The sequence below is a fragment of the Zootoca vivipara genome, chromosome 3 (assembly GCF_965207765.1).
Source record: "Zootoca vivipara chromosome 3, rZooViv2.hap1.1, whole genome shotgun sequence".
Taxonomy (NCBI): domain Eukaryota; kingdom Metazoa; phylum Chordata; class Lepidosauria; order Squamata; family Lacertidae; genus Zootoca; species Zootoca vivipara.
The window spans coordinates 13,691,543-13,711,680 of NC_142586.1; the positions used below are offsets into that span (position 1 = coordinate 13,691,543).

Below are 20,138 nucleotides of genomic sequence, written 5' to 3' on the forward strand. Positions count from 1 at the left end.
GAAACCAAAGCACAGCTTCTGATTGGCTGCAGGAAATTCCTACAGCCAATCGGAAGCCACATCAGACATTCAGGTTCCAAAGAACATTCGCGAACTGGAAAACTTTTGGGTTTGCGGCATTCAAGAGCCAAAACGTTCGAGTACCATGGCATTCAGGATCCAAGGTACGACTGTATATTAAATATCCAAAATAATTCAGTTTCTGTTGTGGAAATTGCTTTCTTCATATGTGTGTTGAGATTGCCATCGACTTCTTTATTTGAGTAGTAGTTTTTGGCTTTGTGGCACATAAACAAAATTGGGTGGAATTGAGCATGCTGCTAAATAGAGTTTGTGGACAGGGAGGCAGCTCCATTCACACAATAGGACTATCTCCCCCCCCCCCATCCCGTAAATGTGTTCTGGACTTCCTCTCCAGGGCAGATTTAGGGGGCGCAGGAGAAGGAAGGGGGAAATAGCATTATGCAAGCGAACCTTGTTCTATGCACACAACAATTTTGTTGAATCCCGCCTTATGTTTCCTGTGGCCTTTTATATTTTAAAGGTGCTGCTTTATGAAGTCTAGCAAGGCAATAATAATAATAATAATAATAATAATAATAATAATAATAATAATAATAATCCTCTAGCAAAGCCCAGTTAGAAATCCTTAGGGTGGTATTTAAAATGCTGCCTTTTGGTCATGTACTATTTTAACAAGTGCCACAGAGAGAGTGGAGAAAGCTAATAGAAATGATGGTTAACACAGTGAATGAATGTTTATAAACTCATGCTGGTATAACCATCTAAATGTCCATTGTTAATCTTACATCTATTGCTGCGGCTACCTTTCTTGCTGCCTTACAGCAAGGCCATGTAATCTAATTTTTGCTGCTCATGTACCAAATGAATGTGATTGTTATCAGCTCTGTAATTTATAAGAGCTTAGCTATTTCTGAACCAGTGTGAAGAGCATCACTTTCCATTTCTGGCCCTATTTCAAACCACGAAAACATTTTTAAAAGTAGCCGCCATGCATATTTGTTGTACTTATAAGCCATAGCTGTCAAGTTTTCCCTTTTCTCGCAAGGAAGCCTATTCAGCATAAGGGGAGTTCCCTTTAAAAAAGGGAGAACTTGACAGCTATGTTATAAGCACCTTTTAAAAAATCATGCTGTTATCTCATAAAATCAGCTGACAAGAACAGTATGGAACATATTTGTATTAGTCACACACAAAATTGGGCAACGGTATTGAGGATTAGTTTATCTACTCTAGATCAGTTATAATGCCTTCTGTGACACTGAGACTTAAATCTTTCAATATCTCTAAGAAGTATTTGAATAATATGCAAATGCTTCACTGGAGGTATAAAGTGCAATGGGCGCGAAACAGACTAGCAGGGGAACTATTATCCTGGAACATTATCTCTAGAAAAAGCACAGTGACGCCGACATAATTTTTTTTGCCATTTGGTGACTGAAGTCTGACCCATACAACAGAATTAATAATAATAATATTTATACCCTGCCCATCTGGCTGGGTTTCCCCAGCCACTCTGGGCAGCTCCCAACAGAATATTAAAAACACGATAAAACATCAAACATTCAAAACTTCCCTAAACAGGGCTGCCTTTAGATTTCTTCAAAAAGTCAGATACAGTAGTTGTTTATTTCCTTGGCATCTGATGGGAGGGTGTTCCACAGGGCGGGTGTCACTACTGAGAAGGCCCTCTGCAGTCTGCCGGGTTCCCTGTAACCTCACTTCTTGCAGGGAGGGAACCGCCAGAAGGCCTTCGAAGCTGTGCTTGAGGGCCAAGGCCGTTTAGGGCTTTAAAGGTCAGCACCAACACTTTGAATTGTGCTCAAAAAGTTACCGGGAGCCAATGTAGGTCTTTCAGGACCGGTGTTATATGGTCTCAGAAGCCACTCCCAGTCACCAGTCTAGCTGCTGCATTCTGGATTAGTTGTAGTTTCCAGGTCACCTTCAAAGATAGCCCCACATTGAGCACATTGCAGTAGTCCAAGCGGGAGATAACCAGAGTATGCACCACCTTCTCAATACTGAGAAAGTACTCTTGAGACAAGAAATTAAGTTTATTCATCTTCCTAATACAATCACACTGCATGAGTTGAATACATCTTTTGATTTGGGCTGTTTCTTGCAGTACCTCCTTAAGAAACCCTCGGTGTTTCAGTCTCTACTCATAAATGTCTACTAGTGGGCTTCCTCTGTGCTCTGCTAGCCAGCAAGCAGCAGTTGTCTCTACTTGTACCCAATGTGGGACCTTGTTAACTTCACGGGGTGAGTCAGCCTGCTCATGGTCTGGAATAGTTTACACTACAATGGAACCTCGGTTGTCGAACACTTCGGAAGCCGAACAATTCGGAACCCGAACACTGACAACCCGGAAGTGAATGCTTCAGTTTTCGAACGAGCCTCAGAAGTCGAGTGGCTTCCTAGGCATGTTTCTCCATTTTTTAAAAGGAATTTGCCGACTGTTGTCGAATGTTTCGGAAGTTGAACAGTCTTCCGGAATGGATTACATTCATCAACAATGTTCCACTGGCTTGGGTTGCTACCATATTCTTCTATATTGTCAGCTGAAGAAGGAGTTTTTCTTCGAAACTGAGATCACCAGCCTCCCTACGGCTGCTCAACCACTCCAAATAACTCAGTTGTGTCAAAGATAATGAAAATATATCATTAATTGTAATATTGTACTTTGACGATTCTGGAATACTGCTTGCATGTACTGTATGCCTTGTAATAGCAGGTACATTGTGACGAATATATTCGTTGTACTTTGCTTGCCTTTGTATGCTGGCCTGAACCCCTGTGTTTTCTATTTGTGTGTGTTCCTATACAGTGGGTTCCTTATTTTTGTGCTTGGAGTAAGGAAGAGGCAGAGTTCCTCCAAACTTTGGCTTTCTGGAATTCCTGACATCCCAAAAAACCTTAGGGGAAAGCTTGTATAGCTTGTTCTGAGTGCCGGTAGATAGTTTTTCTTTTCTTTTTTCTTTCTTTTTTTATAATATATTTATTAAAGATTTTTTACGTACAAATATGACAACAAAAAAAGAAGAAAAAGAAAAAAGAAAAGAAAATCAAAAATAAAACAAAAATGAAAAAAAATACAAATACAGATCTTGTTAATATCATAACTTCGACTTCCCCGTCCCTCCCCTCCCGAGTCTATTTTAACCGGTAGATAGTTTTTCTACGCATTACCAACAACACCACTGAACACTGGTTTTATAGCAGTCATACCATTGGTCCATTGTGCTCATTAATGTCAATGTTGACTGTGTGTCACGGTCTAGGATTTCAGGCAAGAGTCCTTTCCCAACTGTACCTGGAGAATCTAATGTCAAACCTGGGATTTTTTTCACTTGCAAAGCATAGTGAGCTATGACCCTTCCAGTAATCACAGTGTTGGTCGATGTAACAATATTTGTGCCTGCCAGCCTAAGCATGTAAATCCCTGCCTAGATTGAGTTGGTTCTATCCTTTTTGCATTAAAATTTGGGCTTAGAAACATGTTGAAACTGAACTGGGCATTTCATCCCCGCCCTGTGTATCTTATCACAAACCTCCCAGTGATAAGATCTGGTAGGTGCCTCATGGTTTTTCCTGAACACCTCACCTACCACCCACAGAGGTTCCACTCTAATTAGAAATGTGCAAAGCAAAGGGCTGGTCTTGCACACCCTTGCCAGTCAGGTTTGACTTATGCAAATATGAATCAGGAATTAGTTCTCGTTATGTTCTGAGAGCCATTGACATGCAGATATAGCTGCATGTTAATATAGCCTGAAACAAATCTGTCACGCTGGTTTTTGCCTGTAACATAGACAAGGATGCTTTTGCAACATCATGGAGGTGACCTTGCTGATTGCAGGAAATTGTATTTGGTTAGTTCAGTTGAACAGCCTGGAGTGTTCCCTTATCTGATGATTTGTCATAGAGTAATCTGATAGCCATGTCATAATTTCCAATTTATAGTGGTCACCTGTAAAAATTTGGAAGCTATTGTGGGGAGGCGGAAGTCTTAACAGTAAACTTGTGTTACCTGTATTAAGAATGCATTGGTCTGAATCTAGAGTAGCACTTCTGCAAATGGGCTGCAGTCCCAGAATTTCCCCCTGCTGTCTTGCTGTTCCAGAGGGTCCTCCAATCCTCTGGAGCAGATTTTCAGACAGGGGAAATGAGGAATCAGCAAAAACAGTCACACACTCCATCCTGTGAGCAGAACTTTGCACCTGGGATCTCTGGATCCAGCTGGATATAGTAACTGTATGTGTTATATTTCATGAAAGTAGTAAGGTAGAAATACTGTTTGTTTGCTTTATATTCAAACAAAAATATTTGGTGCTGGCAAACAGCTGTTAACCCACATATACTTTGGCTTTTGTCAGTTGGGAAGATTTTTTAAAAAATTAACTTTACAATACTTAGCTGCTGGAGCTCACCAGACAGTTCAGAAAACAGGTTCTAACTATAAAATGCAAGAATATAACAATAAACGTAACAAAATCTAAAAACCGCTCAAGACAGCCGCAGGATAAAACCAACACCAGAAACCAGTAGCAGTGCAAGAATCTAAAAAGCACCAATATATATTTAAACCTGAAGGATTAAAATTGTGAGAGGAGAATGGCCTTAACGTTATCTCAGAAACTTGCATTTTCGGTGTGTTTGTATGTGTTGGTGGAGCAGCCCAGCAAAGCCTAATCATGTTTAGAATACTGACTGATAGTTGGGGGGGCAGGGGAGAACACCAGTTGAAAACCAGGCAAGGGAATGAAATGGAGTATCCTGTCAAAGGGCATGGGGCTGGTTTTTAAAAACCTGGAAGAGGAGCACCCCACGTATTGCAACAGGCTTTTTGTAGGTACATTAGGACTGGCATTCAGGGTAAGTCCACAATGCAGTCTAGATCAACCACAGGAATGAATTAAAAGTCTTTGCCGTTAGTTCCTGACCACTCCCAATAATTTCCATAAATAGATAAATAAAATTGAGAAGGGATTCCTGAGGGTGGGAAGAGGAGGGCCTAAAACCATCCAAACCCTTTTGTGGATATTTTCACTCAGCACATGGATAGATCTACTGGCTTTCTGGGTAGAGTAGGGCTGTGGGCGGGGACATGTATTTAGCCCCGCCCCCAGAGCCACATGACTCCTCTGGTCCCTTTGTATGTTTTCAGTGAACTTTTGCAGCGGGGAAGGAGCCATGGATAAGTTAATCAGAGCTGGTCCATCTCCATTATCATATCCTTGGCTTTGTTGGCCTTTAATAGCTCCTACCTCAGGGGTCAGCAAACTTTTTCAGCAGAGGGCCGGTCCACTGTCCCTCAGACCTTCTGGGGGGCCAGACTATATTTTGGGGGGGAAATATGAACAAATACCTATGCCCCACAAATAACCCAGAGATGCATTTTAATTAAAAGGACACATTCTACTCATGTAAAAACACGCTGATTCCCGGACCGTCCGTGGGCTAGATTTAGAAGGCAATTGGGCCAGATCTGGCCCCCAGGCCTTAGTAAGGAAAGTAAGGAAAGGAAAAACAGCACTTGAGATTGAACACTTCAACATGTCAGCATATGGGATCTTTTAAATAAAAACTTTAAGTACATTTATTCATTTATTATTTCTCTCTAGAAATATTTATGTGCCAGTACATCACAATAATATATCAAAGCTCTCTGCTACAGCTGAAATAAAATCATACAATAGAAATATATAAGAAGTTCAAAACCATTCTCATGTAAGATTCGCAGTAATCTGCTGGATATATCCGCTTCTTGCAAATTGTTTGCTTTGATTTTCTTGGGAGGCACTAATGTGATCTGTAAAACTATTTTTAATTGTTTCCAACAGGCAACCTCGACAAACATGTTGAATTAGAGAATCTGGTGGCAGAATTCCTGGGCGTTGAAGCGTCTATGGCATTTGGCATGGGCTTTGCTACAAATTCTATGAACATCCCTGCGTTGGTTGGGAAGGTGAGTGAACGTCTTTAGCAGGGGTCCCCAAACTTACCCAGCTTTGGGCTGGTGCCCGCAGCATGGATCGCGCGGTGGGTTGGAGGGCGGGGGAGTGCACGCCCATACACATGCGCACACGCTATTTCCGGTGTACTTCCGGGTCGGAAAGGCACCAAAAATAGCTTGTGCGCGTGCGCCTGGGCCTCCTCCGACCAGGAAGTGCACCGGAAATGATGTGTGCGCATGCGCACAAGCTATTTCTGGCGCTTTTCCAACCCGGAAGTGGGCAGCTGCACCGGTAACAGCGGGCGGCGCCGGGGGTTGTTGGGGGCCAGATAAAAGACACCTTCGGGCCGTATCTGGCCCCTGGGCCGTAGTCTGGGAACCCCTGGTCTTTAGGAATGTCCATATCCCAGGAAGCATATGGACCTTGTGGAAGGTGATGCCCAGGAAAACGTACCTGGAGTCATCCTTGCCAGTTTTAGGTGCCAGGCATTAGCCATTATTATGCTACTCAACTTTCAGCGTGCTGAGGTAGACTCCATCCTTCTTAATTTATTGTTGGGTGAGCGTTTTAGGAATTTTCTACTGTATGGTGTTTTTAATTTGACTTGCAGTAGTTTATTTTACCTGTCTTTTATATTGTTAACTCACTATAATACTTTTTAATGAAATGAATAACAAATGCAATTAACAGTGATAGAGATAATTTTGGGGTGGATGACACCCTCAGGAAGGAAACATTAGCGGTGATAGTGATTTATGGCAAGTTGAGCAGCTGACTGTAACCCTGAATATTTCAGAACCTTTTAGAAAGTAACCCCCACCCTTTTTAAGAGTGAGTGGTTGGAACAAGATAGCTAAACGTTTCTGTGTTGTCAGAAAGAAAAATAACCACCTTAGACCACAAAGATGAAATGCAAAACCAAAGTTGTCTGTTTCAGTTCAGTCACCTGACGGTCCGAAGATTAAAGTGTTGCTTCCATAAAGAATCATGTTCAGATCAGGCTTTCCTTGAACCTACTAGAGACCCTTCTAACAACATTTCTCAATCAATAAACGTTACAATAAAAGTAAAAAAAAAGGACATTGATGACAATTACCAAGACCAAATAACGCATTGTGATTCGTTATTTACTTCCACAGGGAAGTCTTATTTTAAGTGATGAACTGAACCATTCTTCACTTGTTCTCGGTGCAAGGCTCTCAGGTGCTACAATTAGAGTCTTCAGACACAACAGTAAGTATTAATACTGGGTATGTTGGGTAAACAATACTGGGTATATTGGGTAAAAGGGACGCGGGTGGCGCTGTGGGTTAAACCACAGAGCCTAGGGCTTGCCGATCAGAAGGTTGGCGGTTCGAATCCCCGCGACGGGGTGAGCTCCTGCCAACCTAGCAGTTCGAAAACACATCAAATTGCAAGTAGATAAATAGGTACCGCTACAGCGGGAAGGTAAACGGCGTTTCAATGTGCTGCTCTGGTTCGCCAGAAGCGGCTCTGTCATGCTGGCCACATGACCTTGAAGCTGTACACCGTCTCCCTTGGCCAATAATGCGAGATGAGCGCCGCAACCCCAGAGTCGGTCACGACTGGACCTAATGGTCAGGGGTCCCTTTACCTTTACTATGTTGGGTAAAAGTGGAAAAGTGTTCAAGTGGAAATTAAACTGACTTGTGTACACTCAAGGAAACTTCTGTCAATTGACATACAGTCATACCTCGGTTTAAGTACGCCTCAGTTTGAGTATTTTCAGTTTAAGTACTCTGCGGAACTGTCTGGAACGGATTAATCCACTTTCCATTACTTTCAGTGGGAAAGTTCGCTTCAGGTTAAGTACGCTTCAGGTTAAGTACGGACTTCCAGGACCAATTACACTCATACCTCGGGTTAAGTACGCTTCAGGTTGAGTACTCCGTGGACATGTCTGGAACAGATTAATCTACTTGCCATTACTTTCAATGGGAAAGTTCGCTTCAGGTTAAGTATGCTTTCGGTTAAGTACAGACTTCCGGAACCAATTGTGTTTGTAAACCGAGGTACCACTGTATAAGATTATGTCACTGGAGATACATGTAGTAACGTGCATGTAGCAACGTGTTTGTACTTCTCATACATTTAAAAAGAAACACAGCTTGCTGTTTGGCACAAAATCCCTTAAATTACCCAGGTTGATCTGTGGTATTCAGAACTTTTGGAGGAAACTTTACTGACTCTTTTTGTTGTGAAACAATTACCATGCTCCAAAGTTATTTTAAAAACTGTACAAATGAGTACCTAAAAATGGCTCATACTTCAATTGGTGCATCAGTTAAAAACTTATGAGCACACTATATACTATATAGCGAATTACGTGCCTCACTGACATTGTTTAGGGAAAAGAAGCTACCCATATTAGTCTACTGCGACAAAAAAAAGTCTTGTGGCACATTTTTAAAGAATAATGAATTTTATCATGGTGTAAGCTTTTGTGGATTTGAATCCATGTCATCAGGTGTATGGAATGCTACCACAATCTGGCAGAATATACATGGGTGTTTGTGTTATGAGCAGCACTGATCTCAACATTTTATATCAAACATGGAATGGTTGGGAAGACAAAATCCAGCTTCTGTATAAAAAACAGCATTAAGATACTTGGTTTACTGAAAATTTAATATGGTTGGATTATAAACTAAAAGTATCTTCTATCCCACTGCTCACTCAAGATAAAATGCACCATAGCTGCCAAGTTATCCCTTTTTTAAAGGGATTTTCCCTTATGCTGAATAGGCTTCCTCGCGAGAAAAGGGAAAACTTGGCAGCTATGAAATGCACCTCTCACTAACGTGATGCAACATGTTTTGGTTGTTAACTGGGGTTGCTTCTCAGGGTCATATTAAGCAGCAGGCTTATTAGGCAGTAGAGAGCTTGGAAGTTTATAAAACATAAGACCAACTCACAACTTAACTTGTACGAATTCATTTGTACATGCTTAGCTAAATTTATTAATTTTTTTAAAAGGTGGGTGACTGGGGGGTAAACATTAGCAATCTTACCTGCCATTGCACTCAGCTTGGGAGAGCATTCAGAGGTGCAGGGAGAGTGTTTCAATCATAAGCAATTTTGCCTTTATGCACTATCCCCCACATAAGTTGAGAGCTGACTGTGTGTTGCAAGAAGACACCCATAAAAACACACTCCAGCATGAACAGTATTCTAAATGTTGAAATTCTTGTTCAGGAAAGAAGTCACTCAGATGTGTCCTTTAACAATTAAATTGTTCAAATATTTAAAAGGATGAATCCGCTGCTGGTCTCCAATTTTTAAAAAGCACAGACTTTTGTTACCTAGAGCATGACAGGATTACAGTCTTCCTTATTGGAAGGAGGGATATAAATGTTCTGCAAAGAAATTACATGAATAAGTATCTGATGCACTGCTTTTTTGTGTTTTTGTAACCAGATATGCAAAGCTTAGAAAAGCTTTTGAAGGATGCAGTAATACATGGACAACCTCGAAGTCGGAGAGCATGGAAAAAGATTCTGATTCTTGTGGAAGGCATTTACAGGTATGCAGAAATTGCAACTCCAATGCAAGTTCAAGGTGGCTTTCTTCCAACAAACCATAGGTGATGCTGGCCACTGTTTAACAGTTCAAGCCCCCAACAGAATACTGTATCTGAGTGGAAGAATGGTAAGCAAAGAAGCTGTGTAAGGTTCTGCCTCCCACCGTCATTTTTCAGATCATATTTGGTATCCCGAAGCAGCCTATTGTCAGTTTGGGTGCACAAGGAATGTGGTGCTTATATTCTCCCAAAATCAATTGTGGGGGCAGGGGCAATTTTGATCTGTAAAATTTAAGGAGAAAGACTTGAGAAGCCTCTTCCCAACCAACATTCTGCTGCACAAGTGCAGTCTGCCCCAGTTTGCTTTGTGGATTGCTTGTTTTTTTTAAAAAAAGAGAACCAAGAAACTCCATAGTCTTATCCAGGTGTTAAAAGTAATTTGACTGGTACATGCTACCCCAATCTCTGAGCAGTGTGAGATTCCAGTGGTTCCGGCACCAACCCAGGGTTTGTGTTTCCTTTTGGAAATGAGACTGTGGTGTCTTTATGATAGAGGGTTTATTTACGCATATATACAACCTGAGCTTGTGATGGAGGGACTCACAGCATTAGCACTCCAAGAGGGTTTTGTTTCTGCCATCACTGCAGCCTTGGACTCAGAAAGAAATCAAACATGGCTCTGACCCCTCTCTCTACCTTGCTGCGCTTTGCAGACTGCCACTTTTTCTCTCTTGAGTTCACATCCCAGTCAACTGCTATCCTAAACAACTCTTCTCCTTCCAACTCTGGCTTTTGTCCCATTAATTAACTCAGGAGGGGCCCCAGCCAAGAGGTGTCTGGCCTAGACTTTGCCTTATTAATGGCATTCTTAATGAGTCATTACCTTCCGTTTTTTCTTTGGTTAGTGGCTGGTCACCATAACGCCAAAGCCTTATTCAGCTGTTAATAGTAATTTGGAAGCGGAATGTGGAAATGAGGACTAGAACCCTTACTCTGCCTCCTTGTCCCCATTCTCTTTCGCTCCCTACCATGATTCGGAGGACAATGGGTCTGTAGCTTCTAATTCCATAGGCTCCTTGCATTGTGTAGAACCCCCATCTCACAAGAAGCCTCCATGAATGTGAAAGGCTCCCCACTGCAGACATGGGAGAGCTGAGCTTGCACCTTTCTTGCTACTCATGCATTCTGCTTCCAGATTATGGCAATACAGCTCAGGATCTTAAGGACTGCCTTCCCCCATTTGATCCAACCTGGACCCTGTGCTTGTCATCTGAGGCTCTTCTCTTTGTCCCCCCTCCCTGAGAGGTTTGGAGGATGACAACACAAGAACAGGCCTTTTCTGTGGTAGCTCCCCATCTGTGGAATGCTCTCCCCAGGTGTGCATGGTTCATTCATTCATTCATTCATCCAGCCTTTGTTGGCATAATGCGTGCCTGGTGCCATTATTATATCATTGCACTATCATTTGGATAACAGATGCTATAATAATAATAATAATAATATGAATATGAATAGGGATCATGTAGCATGGTTCTTAAAACAATAAAGGATATATACCTGTGAGAAAGACACAGATAGCTTTTGGCATTTTTAAAGAAGGTTTTTCTTTTTTATAACATGTCATGGATGAAAATCTCTATAGATCTTTTGTTTGCATAATGAATTGCACTTGGTCTGAATGTTGTGTTGCATTCCAAACTGGTCAGTGTTGTAATATTTCTGCAAGGTGTTGGAACTCTTCATCAAAGCAATCATGTTATCTGAATTTAGCAAGTAGATGGGTGGAAGGGAAATAATAGAGCAATGAAATCATGAGTACACCCACACTTCCTGCTAAATGACATAGGTGTCTTCATTGTACTCTTTTCAGTTCCTACTAAAATCATGTTTTAGGCCAGCCTATGTGTAATGTTGACATGTTTTAACTAATTGATTATTTTAATTGTTTTTGACTGTTTTAAACAGTTGGTTTAAACTATTTTACTGATAATTTTATTGCTCTATTATTTTTGTAATCCACTTTGAAGTTTTTTGGGGGTTTTTTACAATCAAGACGTATATAATTTTTATTTACAAAATAAATAACCTGGGCTGTTCTTTAGTGATTCGTTGTTTTGTGGGTTTTTATCTATTTGCCTTGTTTTAATCTGCCCCACAGCTTGTGCAAAGGGTGGCATATAAATAATCTAAATGAATAAAATAAAAATAAAATCATTTTGTTACCTAGGGTCCTCTACATAGTGGTGCACAGTGATTTTGCCCCATTGGGTGCCCCAAGATGGTCTTGTGGGATGGGGACCAGTCTCTATACTAGGTGCAGCCATTAAGCAGGTCCCAGCAGCCAGGGACACCCGGGGTCTCATGGGAGGACAAGAGCCTCTGGGAGGGTTACCTGACTTTGTTTGGGGCCATAAAGCATTCGAGAGATGTTGGGAGTAAGCAGAGAGCGGAATTCTTGGCCGTCAACTTGAGTGGACTGGGCTAGCTGATCCTCAAGAAGGTGCCGCCTGATAAGGACTTGTGGCAGGACTTTGATTTGCAATTTAGGGCAGGGGGTGAAATGGATTGGCCCAGGACCTGCAAGAGGGGGGAAAGGTGAAGGGGATCCCTGGTGTGCCAGTGAGAAGGCAGTTGTGTTCCTAGAGTTGTGTCTTGAATCCTTGTGTGCGGCTACAAATAATATTTTGGGACTGGAGTGTGAGTTAGGAGCCTCTGATCCATAACGAAAGGAGAGGCCAAAGTGAAATTGAAGCGTTCCAAAAAGACTGAACCTGTTGTTTGAGCCCCGAAGTAGCTGTTGATCTTCTTGGACTGAGAACTCTGAAATTCTAAGGCAAAAAGCCATTCTGGCAATGGTATGGTGTGGGGGTTGCTTTTGGGGACTCTTTGCTGCAGGGACCCTTCCCGCAAGCTTTTTTTGCGCAGGGAATTGAAATCCTGTTAATTTGTGCTTTTTGCATGTTTTGGTGATAGGAACTGTTTAATGATTTTTAGGAATTGTTCTGATAACTGTGTGTCCGAAGGCTGCTTTGGCTTTGGTTCTGAGACCTGTATCTTGGCTTAAGCCTGTCAGAAACTCATCATCTTGGGCAGACCAAGTGTGGGGGCTGGGTAAGCAGTTTGGATACAGAACTGACTGGAGTGTGCATCAAGGAGACAAAGGCCTGAAGAGATCCTGGTGGACTGGATCTTGCTTAATAGAATTTTTATTTTTATTTATTGAATTTATATACCGCCCTATACCCAGAGGTCTCAGGTTGGTTCACAGAATAAAATCAAAATATAAAACCACAAAATACATAATCAAAATAAAAAACAACAGCAGCACAAAGAAGGGCCTTAGAAGATGATTTCAGAGTCCAGGTAGGTTCATATGGAAATAGGTGAGGTATTGCGGTTCTAAACTGTTTAAGGGTTTATAGGTCAAAACCTGCACTTTGAATTGGGTCCAGAAACTAATTGGTAGCCAATGCAGTCAGACCAGGATTGGTGTAATATGCTCAAACTGTCTTGCTCCGATGAGCAACCTGGCCGCTGAATTCTGCACTAGCTGAATTTTCCGAACCGTCTTCAGAGGCAGCCCTACATATAATGCATTGCAAATACAGTGGTACCTCAGTTTCTTCTCTCTCCATCTTTGGCTACATCCCAATCCCAAAGAAGGGCAGTGCCAAAGAATGCTCCAACTACCGCACAATTGCGCTCATCTCACACGCTAGCAAGGTTATGCTTAAAATTCTACAAGGCAGGCTTAGGCAGTATGTGGACCGAGAACTCCCAGAAGTGCAAGCTGGATTTCGAAGGGGCAGAGGAACCAGAGACCAAATAGCAAACATGCGCTGGACCAAACTGCGGGAGGCAGTGGAAGACAGGCGTTCCTGGCGTGCTATGGTCCATGGGGTCACAAAGAGTCAGACACGACTAAACGACTAAACAACAACAACAACACCTCAGTTTGTGAACTTAATTTGTTCCAGAAGTCCATTCTTAAACCAAAGCGTTCTTAAACCGAGGCACGCTTTCCCTACTGAGGCCTCCCGCCACCAGTGCCCTTCCACTGCTTGGCTTCCATTTGGCTTCCGAGGCAAAGTTCACTAACTGGAACACCTACTTCCGGTTTTGTGGAGTTCATTTCCCGAATAGTTTGTTAACAGGACTGTTCGTAGACCAAGGTACCACTGCAATCTAACCTAGAGGTTACCAGAGCATAGACAACAGTATCCCTGTCCAGATATGGACATAGCTGATGGAAGGTGCTCTGAGCCACTGAGGCTATCTGAGCCTCGAAAGACAGCAAAGGATCCAGGAGTACCCCCAAGCTACAAACCTGCTCCTTCAGAGGAAAAGTAACCCCCTCAAGAGCAGGTGATCTCCCACACATCCGGTTTAGGGTGTGCCTCGCTAACAGTGCCTCAGTCTTATCTGGATTGAGTTTCAGTTTGTTGGCTCTCATCCAGTGCATTATCAAGGCAAGACGCTGGTCCAGCACTTCCACTGCCTCACCTGCAGATGTAAAGGAGAAATAGAGCTGAGTGTCATCAGCATACTGCTGGCAACATACTCCAAACCCCTGCATAACCCCACCCAGTGGTTTCATGTAGATGTAAAACAACATGGGGGATAGGATTGAGCCCTGCAGAATCCTACATTGAAGGTTCCATGGGGCTGAAAAGTATTCCCCAAGCAATACCCTCTTAGAATGACCATCTAAGTAGGACTGCAACCACTGCAAAGCGGTGCCACTCACCCATAGTTTGGGACAGTCGCTCCAGAAGATACCATGGTTGATGGAATCGAAAGCCACTGAGAGATTGAGGAGAATTAACAGTGACATGTTTCTCTTGTCTCTCGACAGAGGTCATCATACAGGGAAACAAAAACACTTTCTGTGCCAAAACCGGGTCTAATTCCCAATTGAAATGGATCCAGAAAATCAGTTTCTTCCCAAAGCGCCTGGATCTGTACTGTAGCTGCTACTGTACTGGGTTGGGTTAAAAGTGTAACTGTGTTTTATTATTGGTTTGATAATGTGTTTTATAATGCTTTTGCTAATTTGTTGGTTATTTTTCTACAGGAAAGCTGTATTTTGCTGTTTGTTGCACATCTGGGGACAGATTCTGGTTCAGGGGGTAGTGTTATGAGTTTGTGGGAGCCAGGCCTTTCTAATGCCTAGATCCATCGTGCATAATAATTTAATCAAGCTTGGGGTTGTGAAAGTGAGTGCCAGACACTCCTAATCCCTGGATCCAGAAAGCATTAAAAGCTAATCAAGCCAGGCTAACCTCCTGGGTGATGGGCCATTAAGAGAACAAAGGATCAAGGAGTCTGTGCAGTATGAAAAATGAGTGGAGACCCCCCCCCCCAAAAAAAAACCAGATAAAGCCAGAGTAGAGAGGTTAGGGAGTGACAGGATGCAAAAACAGCAGGCTGGAAAAGCAGAGAGAGAGAGAGAGAGAGAGAGAGAGAGAGAGAGAGAGAGAGAGAGAGAGAGAGAGAGAGAGAGAGAGAGAGAGATGCTAGATCTCCGGCTGAATCCAGGGTTGTGGCTATGGGAGAAACAAAACCCTTTTGGGGTGTTGACGCAGTGAACCTTTCCATCATAGGCTCAGGTTATATACAGGGTGGCCCAAAAGTAGGTATACTGCTTTAGAATCTGCTTGTTATTTGACTCAAGTTCTCTTCATTCACAATATCGGTAAAGAAAACGAATTGTTTCTTTCTTTCTTTTTAAAGTATACCTACTTTTGGACTACCCTGTATGTGTATAAATAAACTATATATCCTAAAGACACCACAGTCTCCACTGTGCCTCATTCCCTTTTGGGAAACTCCTTTGTTGACACCTAAGGAATAAACAGAGTCCACAGCTAAGCTACTTTTGGTTTGTTGAACTCTAGTGCTTCTTTGTCTCTTGCTGGTGGCTGATCGCGAGTACAAACGCGTATACTTAGGTTTTTCTCCACTGTGGCTTCAGCTGCTTAGATGCAATCAATAGCATTATGTCCATAGCTACAGCTGAATCAATTAAGTGCTCATTTCTCGGCTGTTTTCTTTTGTTCCCCACAGTATGGAAGGCTCCATTGTACGCTTGCCGGAGATAATTGCCTTGAAGAGAAAATACAAAGCCTATGTCTACTTGGACGAAGCTCACAGCATAGGTGCCGTTGGCCCAACAGGGAGAGGAGTTGTGGAGTACTTTGGAATGGATCCCAACGATGTTGATGTACTGATGGGAACATTCACCAAAAGCTTTGGAGCAGCTGGGGGATACATAGCAGGCAAAAAGGTATTGGCATCAATTGTCAGCATTTGTAGGTGTGTAAAAACTCAAATGCCAGTGGTTGCTAAGCATTTCAAAAATGGAATAAGACCAGGGTTGCTTCAGCAGTCAGGAAGCAGATATCCTATTCTGGTACCTAGAACAAACTGCCACTGCTCATATTTTTACAAGAGTTTTTGCTCCCTTGTGTGTATATTTGCACTAGGTTTGAAGGGCTTCAATGTGGTTCCGTCTGCATTCACAGAACAGATAATATTCCAGTTTTGAGGTCCCTCTCCCCTCTCTGCATGGTTTTACAGAGTTCACATACTTCTGAATGAATATCATGTCACAAATATACAGCTCTTTGGATTCTCCTGTTGACAGTAAATATTGCTTCTGCTGCATTTGATAACTGTGCCAATATCTCATCCCACTATTTGCATGCAGGTTGTTCATAGTAAGCACTTTCTAATTAATGTCATTGAATATGATGATGTAAGGGGGAAATGCAGTGACAATTTGCACACTGGTAACCGAGTTCTCAAATGTTTTTTTGGCATGCCTCTGAATTCCTTTTGTTATTTGATCTTAAGAAAGTTTTAATGATTTCTCTGTACTGGGCACATTACATGTCTTCAGACATCATGTGCTTGCTGCAAATATTGCTCTTTGCTTGAGTAACATTGGGGAAAGGTGCAGTTACATACAGCTTATATGCAAGTCCTGCCAAAGGACAGTAGCTAAACATGAATGAATTTTACATTGACTGCATAGTTTCCTGAGGGTTGTGAACTTTCAAGTCTTATATTGCTTGAGTATAAACAAGTAAAACTGTGAGCATGTTTTGTTTTGTTTTGTTTTGTTTCTGTCTGCAGGGGAAATTGTAGTCAGATTTTTCACTTGAGTCAGCTTAAATTGGCTTCTGTGCTACCCTTTGCATCACATTTAACAAAGATCCCTGTTAGCATTGTTTAATAACCTCTTACCTCTGAGACCAGAGGTGTGCTCAGTCAGACACACCTTTGAAAAAGATCCAGGTTGCAGGTATTGAATTGTAGATCATTTAATTAGGCATTGCTACTGTGCAAGGCCTAATTTAGCATTAAACTAATTTGAAACACTGTTGAAAAATAAATTTTCTGTATTGGATAGGACATTATTGCTACCCTCAGTCTTATTGAGTAGCATACACTATATATTGATGTATCGTATATACTCGAGTATAAGCTGACCCAAATATAAGCCGAGGCACCTAACTTTACCACAAAAAACTGCGAAGACTTGAGTATAAGCCGGTCCACAAACCGGTGGAGGAGGAAGGAGCAGCCCAAAAGGACTGCTTTCAGGCTGCCCGTTCCTCTGCCGCCGCCTTTGCCGCTGTCGGAAATGCGCTCGGGTGGGACCCTCACTCGAGTATAAGCCAAGGCAGGCTTTTTCAGCATAAAAAATGTGCTGAAAAAATCGGCTTATACATGAGTATATACGGTACTTATCCCTTCAAATATTGTGGGTCTAGGCTGAATAACCTTTTTCTGAATGAGAGAGCTCCGTGCCTCCTTTTAAGGGACTTGCAATAGAACAAAACACTGAACCCATAAACAGAGATAGAATAGCAGTTTATTTCTTCTGGGTACAAGGTGCATGGGAAGGACTATCTCTAGAGATAGTGCATTAAAATATCCTCTGCTGTCTATCTGTTCTCTCATTACAGGAAAATTTGGAAGCACGTTGCTTCTTGCCATGCACTGACTTTTAAAAAGTGTGCCCTTTTGACAGTTGCTGTGAGAGTACTTGAGGGAATCAGTGAAACAAATAGTTGATTTAGCCATTGGTTCAAAAGTGAGGTATATTTCTAAAAGTTTTGCATTTTGGCTTCCAGTTGAGTGTGCAACCAATTCTGGATCTGATTGCTCTTGCCACCTGCAAACTTCTGTTCCAACAGACATAAGGAGGTTTTGATGTCCTCGCTAGAACTTTTTTCTGTTTTTATTCCAGGAACTAGTAGACTACTTGCGAGTTCACTCCCATAGTGGTGCATATGCTTCATCTATGGCTGCTCCAGTAGCGGAACAAATCATAAGAGCAATGAAATGTCTCATGGGACTAGATGGAACCACAAAAGGTAGGATATTGTGCTGACTGAGAAGATTTACTTTTATAGGAATAACAGCATTTCACCTTAAGAAAGGCGTGTTTGTGGATGAATGCAACTGATCATTTGTGGTCAATGTATGAGCAAAACATAGCATTTGGGGACTTAATTCCTGGCCTTCATACACTTTGCAAGCACACTTTGCTTAGAGGATGTTGGACCAATAGCAGTGCAGTGATTGTGACTTTGTAGGTGTATGAAGCCAGGAACACGCATCAGGGAGCACGTGCTTCTTCACTCTTGCTGTCTCAAGTGTGCACAAAAATTGTCCACTAACCTCACCTCTGATAGAAAGATTGAAAAAGGATTTAATTTCTGTTTGCAATTAAGGCTCAGTTTGTAATCTTGTGACAGGGCAAGACAATGTTTCTTCTTTGAAGAATAAAAAGTTCTGTCTGAATAGAGCTCTTGTGTCAGTATAGGCCTAATTTTCATTGTGGACAAAACCAGTATATCTGTGCTGCACTACTTCAGATTGCTGGGGTTTGCTCAGGTGGGGTGGGGTGGGGTGGGGGCTCACAGGATGGAAAACTCCTCTATTGGGGCAGGGGGGGGTGCTCTATACATATAGAAAACAAGAATCTTCAGGAGAAAGAAGCCTAGGCCAGGCTCCTACTCCCTGACCTGCTACTCTTTTATGGGTGCTTTATTTTTTAATATTGAGGACCTTTCCATCATGTGTGCACATACAGGCACACACACAACACAACAAGAATAGGAAGGGATAATGCCCGAGCACAGATTTCACCACCTGGGTGAAAATTGTGTCCCACAAAGATGCTTAAGATTATTAGTGGAAATCTGTGCTAACTTTAGGAAATCCCCATTGCAAATCTACCTATGCCGACCTACATATCATGGGTGCTGCAAAGCGTATTCAGAAGCACCCAGAGTGCTATATTATTGCTAAGTCTATATTACAATATTCAGAAATATTCAAATAAAAATGAAGGGCAATTCTGGGGCTGTAATTGTAGGTCCCTGGAATCATTGTTCCCCTCTGTGCCCCTCTCCAGGCTATCATTGTACTTGCCATACCCTTGGTCAGTAGTAAGCGGCCTTTAAACATAGAGATTTAGCACCACCTAGCCTCTGTGTCGAATCCCTGTGTTTCGAATCCCTGTGACGGGGTGAGCTCCCGTTGCTCGGTCCCAGCTCCTGCCCACCTAGCAGTTCGAAAGCACATCAAAGTGCAAGTAGATAAATAGGGACCGCTCCGGTGGGAAGGTAAACGGCGTTTCCGTGCGCTGCTCTGGTTCGCCAGAAGCAGCTTTGTCATGCTGGCCACATGACCCGGAAGCTGTCTGAGGACAAACGCCGACTCCCTTGGCCTATAGAGCGAGATGAGCGCTGCAACCCCAGAGTCGGACACGACTGGACCTGATGGTCAGGGGCCCCTTTAGCCTCTGTGTAAGGCTCTTACTGTGGCTGAATTAGTATGTTTAGTAATGGGAATCTTTCATTTTAACAGTCACCCACTACACCACCGTGCTGTTTTTTTCCCTTTCGCACATCTATTTAGGCTTTTCAACAACAGCAAAAAGTATGAAAATGAGTTAAAATATCAAAATATCTGTAGTGGATGAAAGTTGCTAAGGCATCTACCCTGATCTGGAGTGCTGGCTTAAATTACATATGCTACAAATTGCTTAGAAAGCTATCTCCTCCTAGTGGTGCAGCAGTAAAACTGCTTTGCAAAGCTAAGCAGTCTTTGGTATAATAAGTTGGATGGGGGCCTGTTTGTTAAGATTCCTACATTGCAGAGGGTTGTTCTAGATTGACCCTCAGGGTTACCCTATAGCTAAGAAATTAAAACAAGGCATCCTGCTTAACTGCCGAAAGTCACACTTTCACAATTTGGTTTAGGCAAAACAGTCTTAGCCATTTTTGTCCTTTAGAAAGTTACCTTGATTTGATGGTTGAGGAGCCGCATCAATCTGCGAGTCTGTAATTGTGCTCAAGCACTGAGGTTTCTCCAAAGTACTTATCACCATAATATCTGTCCTTGTGTGTTAAAATAGCTTGGCAAAACATGTACACAAGGGTTGGGGAGGCAGTCATGCTAGTGTGTGGTCTCTTACCACAAAACACATCATCAGCAATGACAGGAAAGTGCTGAGGCTTGGTAAAGAACAGCTTATACCCTTTCTGTCATCCACTTGAAGTAGGTTTGATACAGCCCAAGACATGCAGATGTGGGTAATG

At 42.4% G+C, this 20,138-nt stretch overlaps 1 protein-coding gene across 2 annotated transcripts in view; it reads left to right on the top strand.

Moving 5' to 3' along the window:
• The window catches only part of SPTLC3 (serine palmitoyltransferase long chain base subunit 3), a 65,002-nt gene that overhangs the window by 33,876 nt on the left and 10,988 nt on the right, over nucleotides 1-20,138 (top strand). For both annotated transcript variants that reach the window (XM_035110067.3, XM_088665606.1), the window contains exons 5-9: nucleotides 5,865-5,989; nucleotides 7,118-7,211; nucleotides 9,417-9,522; nucleotides 15,586-15,805; nucleotides 17,777-17,903. In XM_035110067.3, the coding sequence (XP_034965958.1) occupies nucleotides 5,865-5,989; nucleotides 7,118-7,211; nucleotides 9,417-9,522; nucleotides 15,586-15,805; nucleotides 17,777-17,903 (672 nt within the window). The remainder of the gene's footprint in view (nucleotides 1-5,864; nucleotides 5,990-7,117; nucleotides 7,212-9,416; nucleotides 9,523-15,585; nucleotides 15,806-17,776; nucleotides 17,904-20,138) is intronic.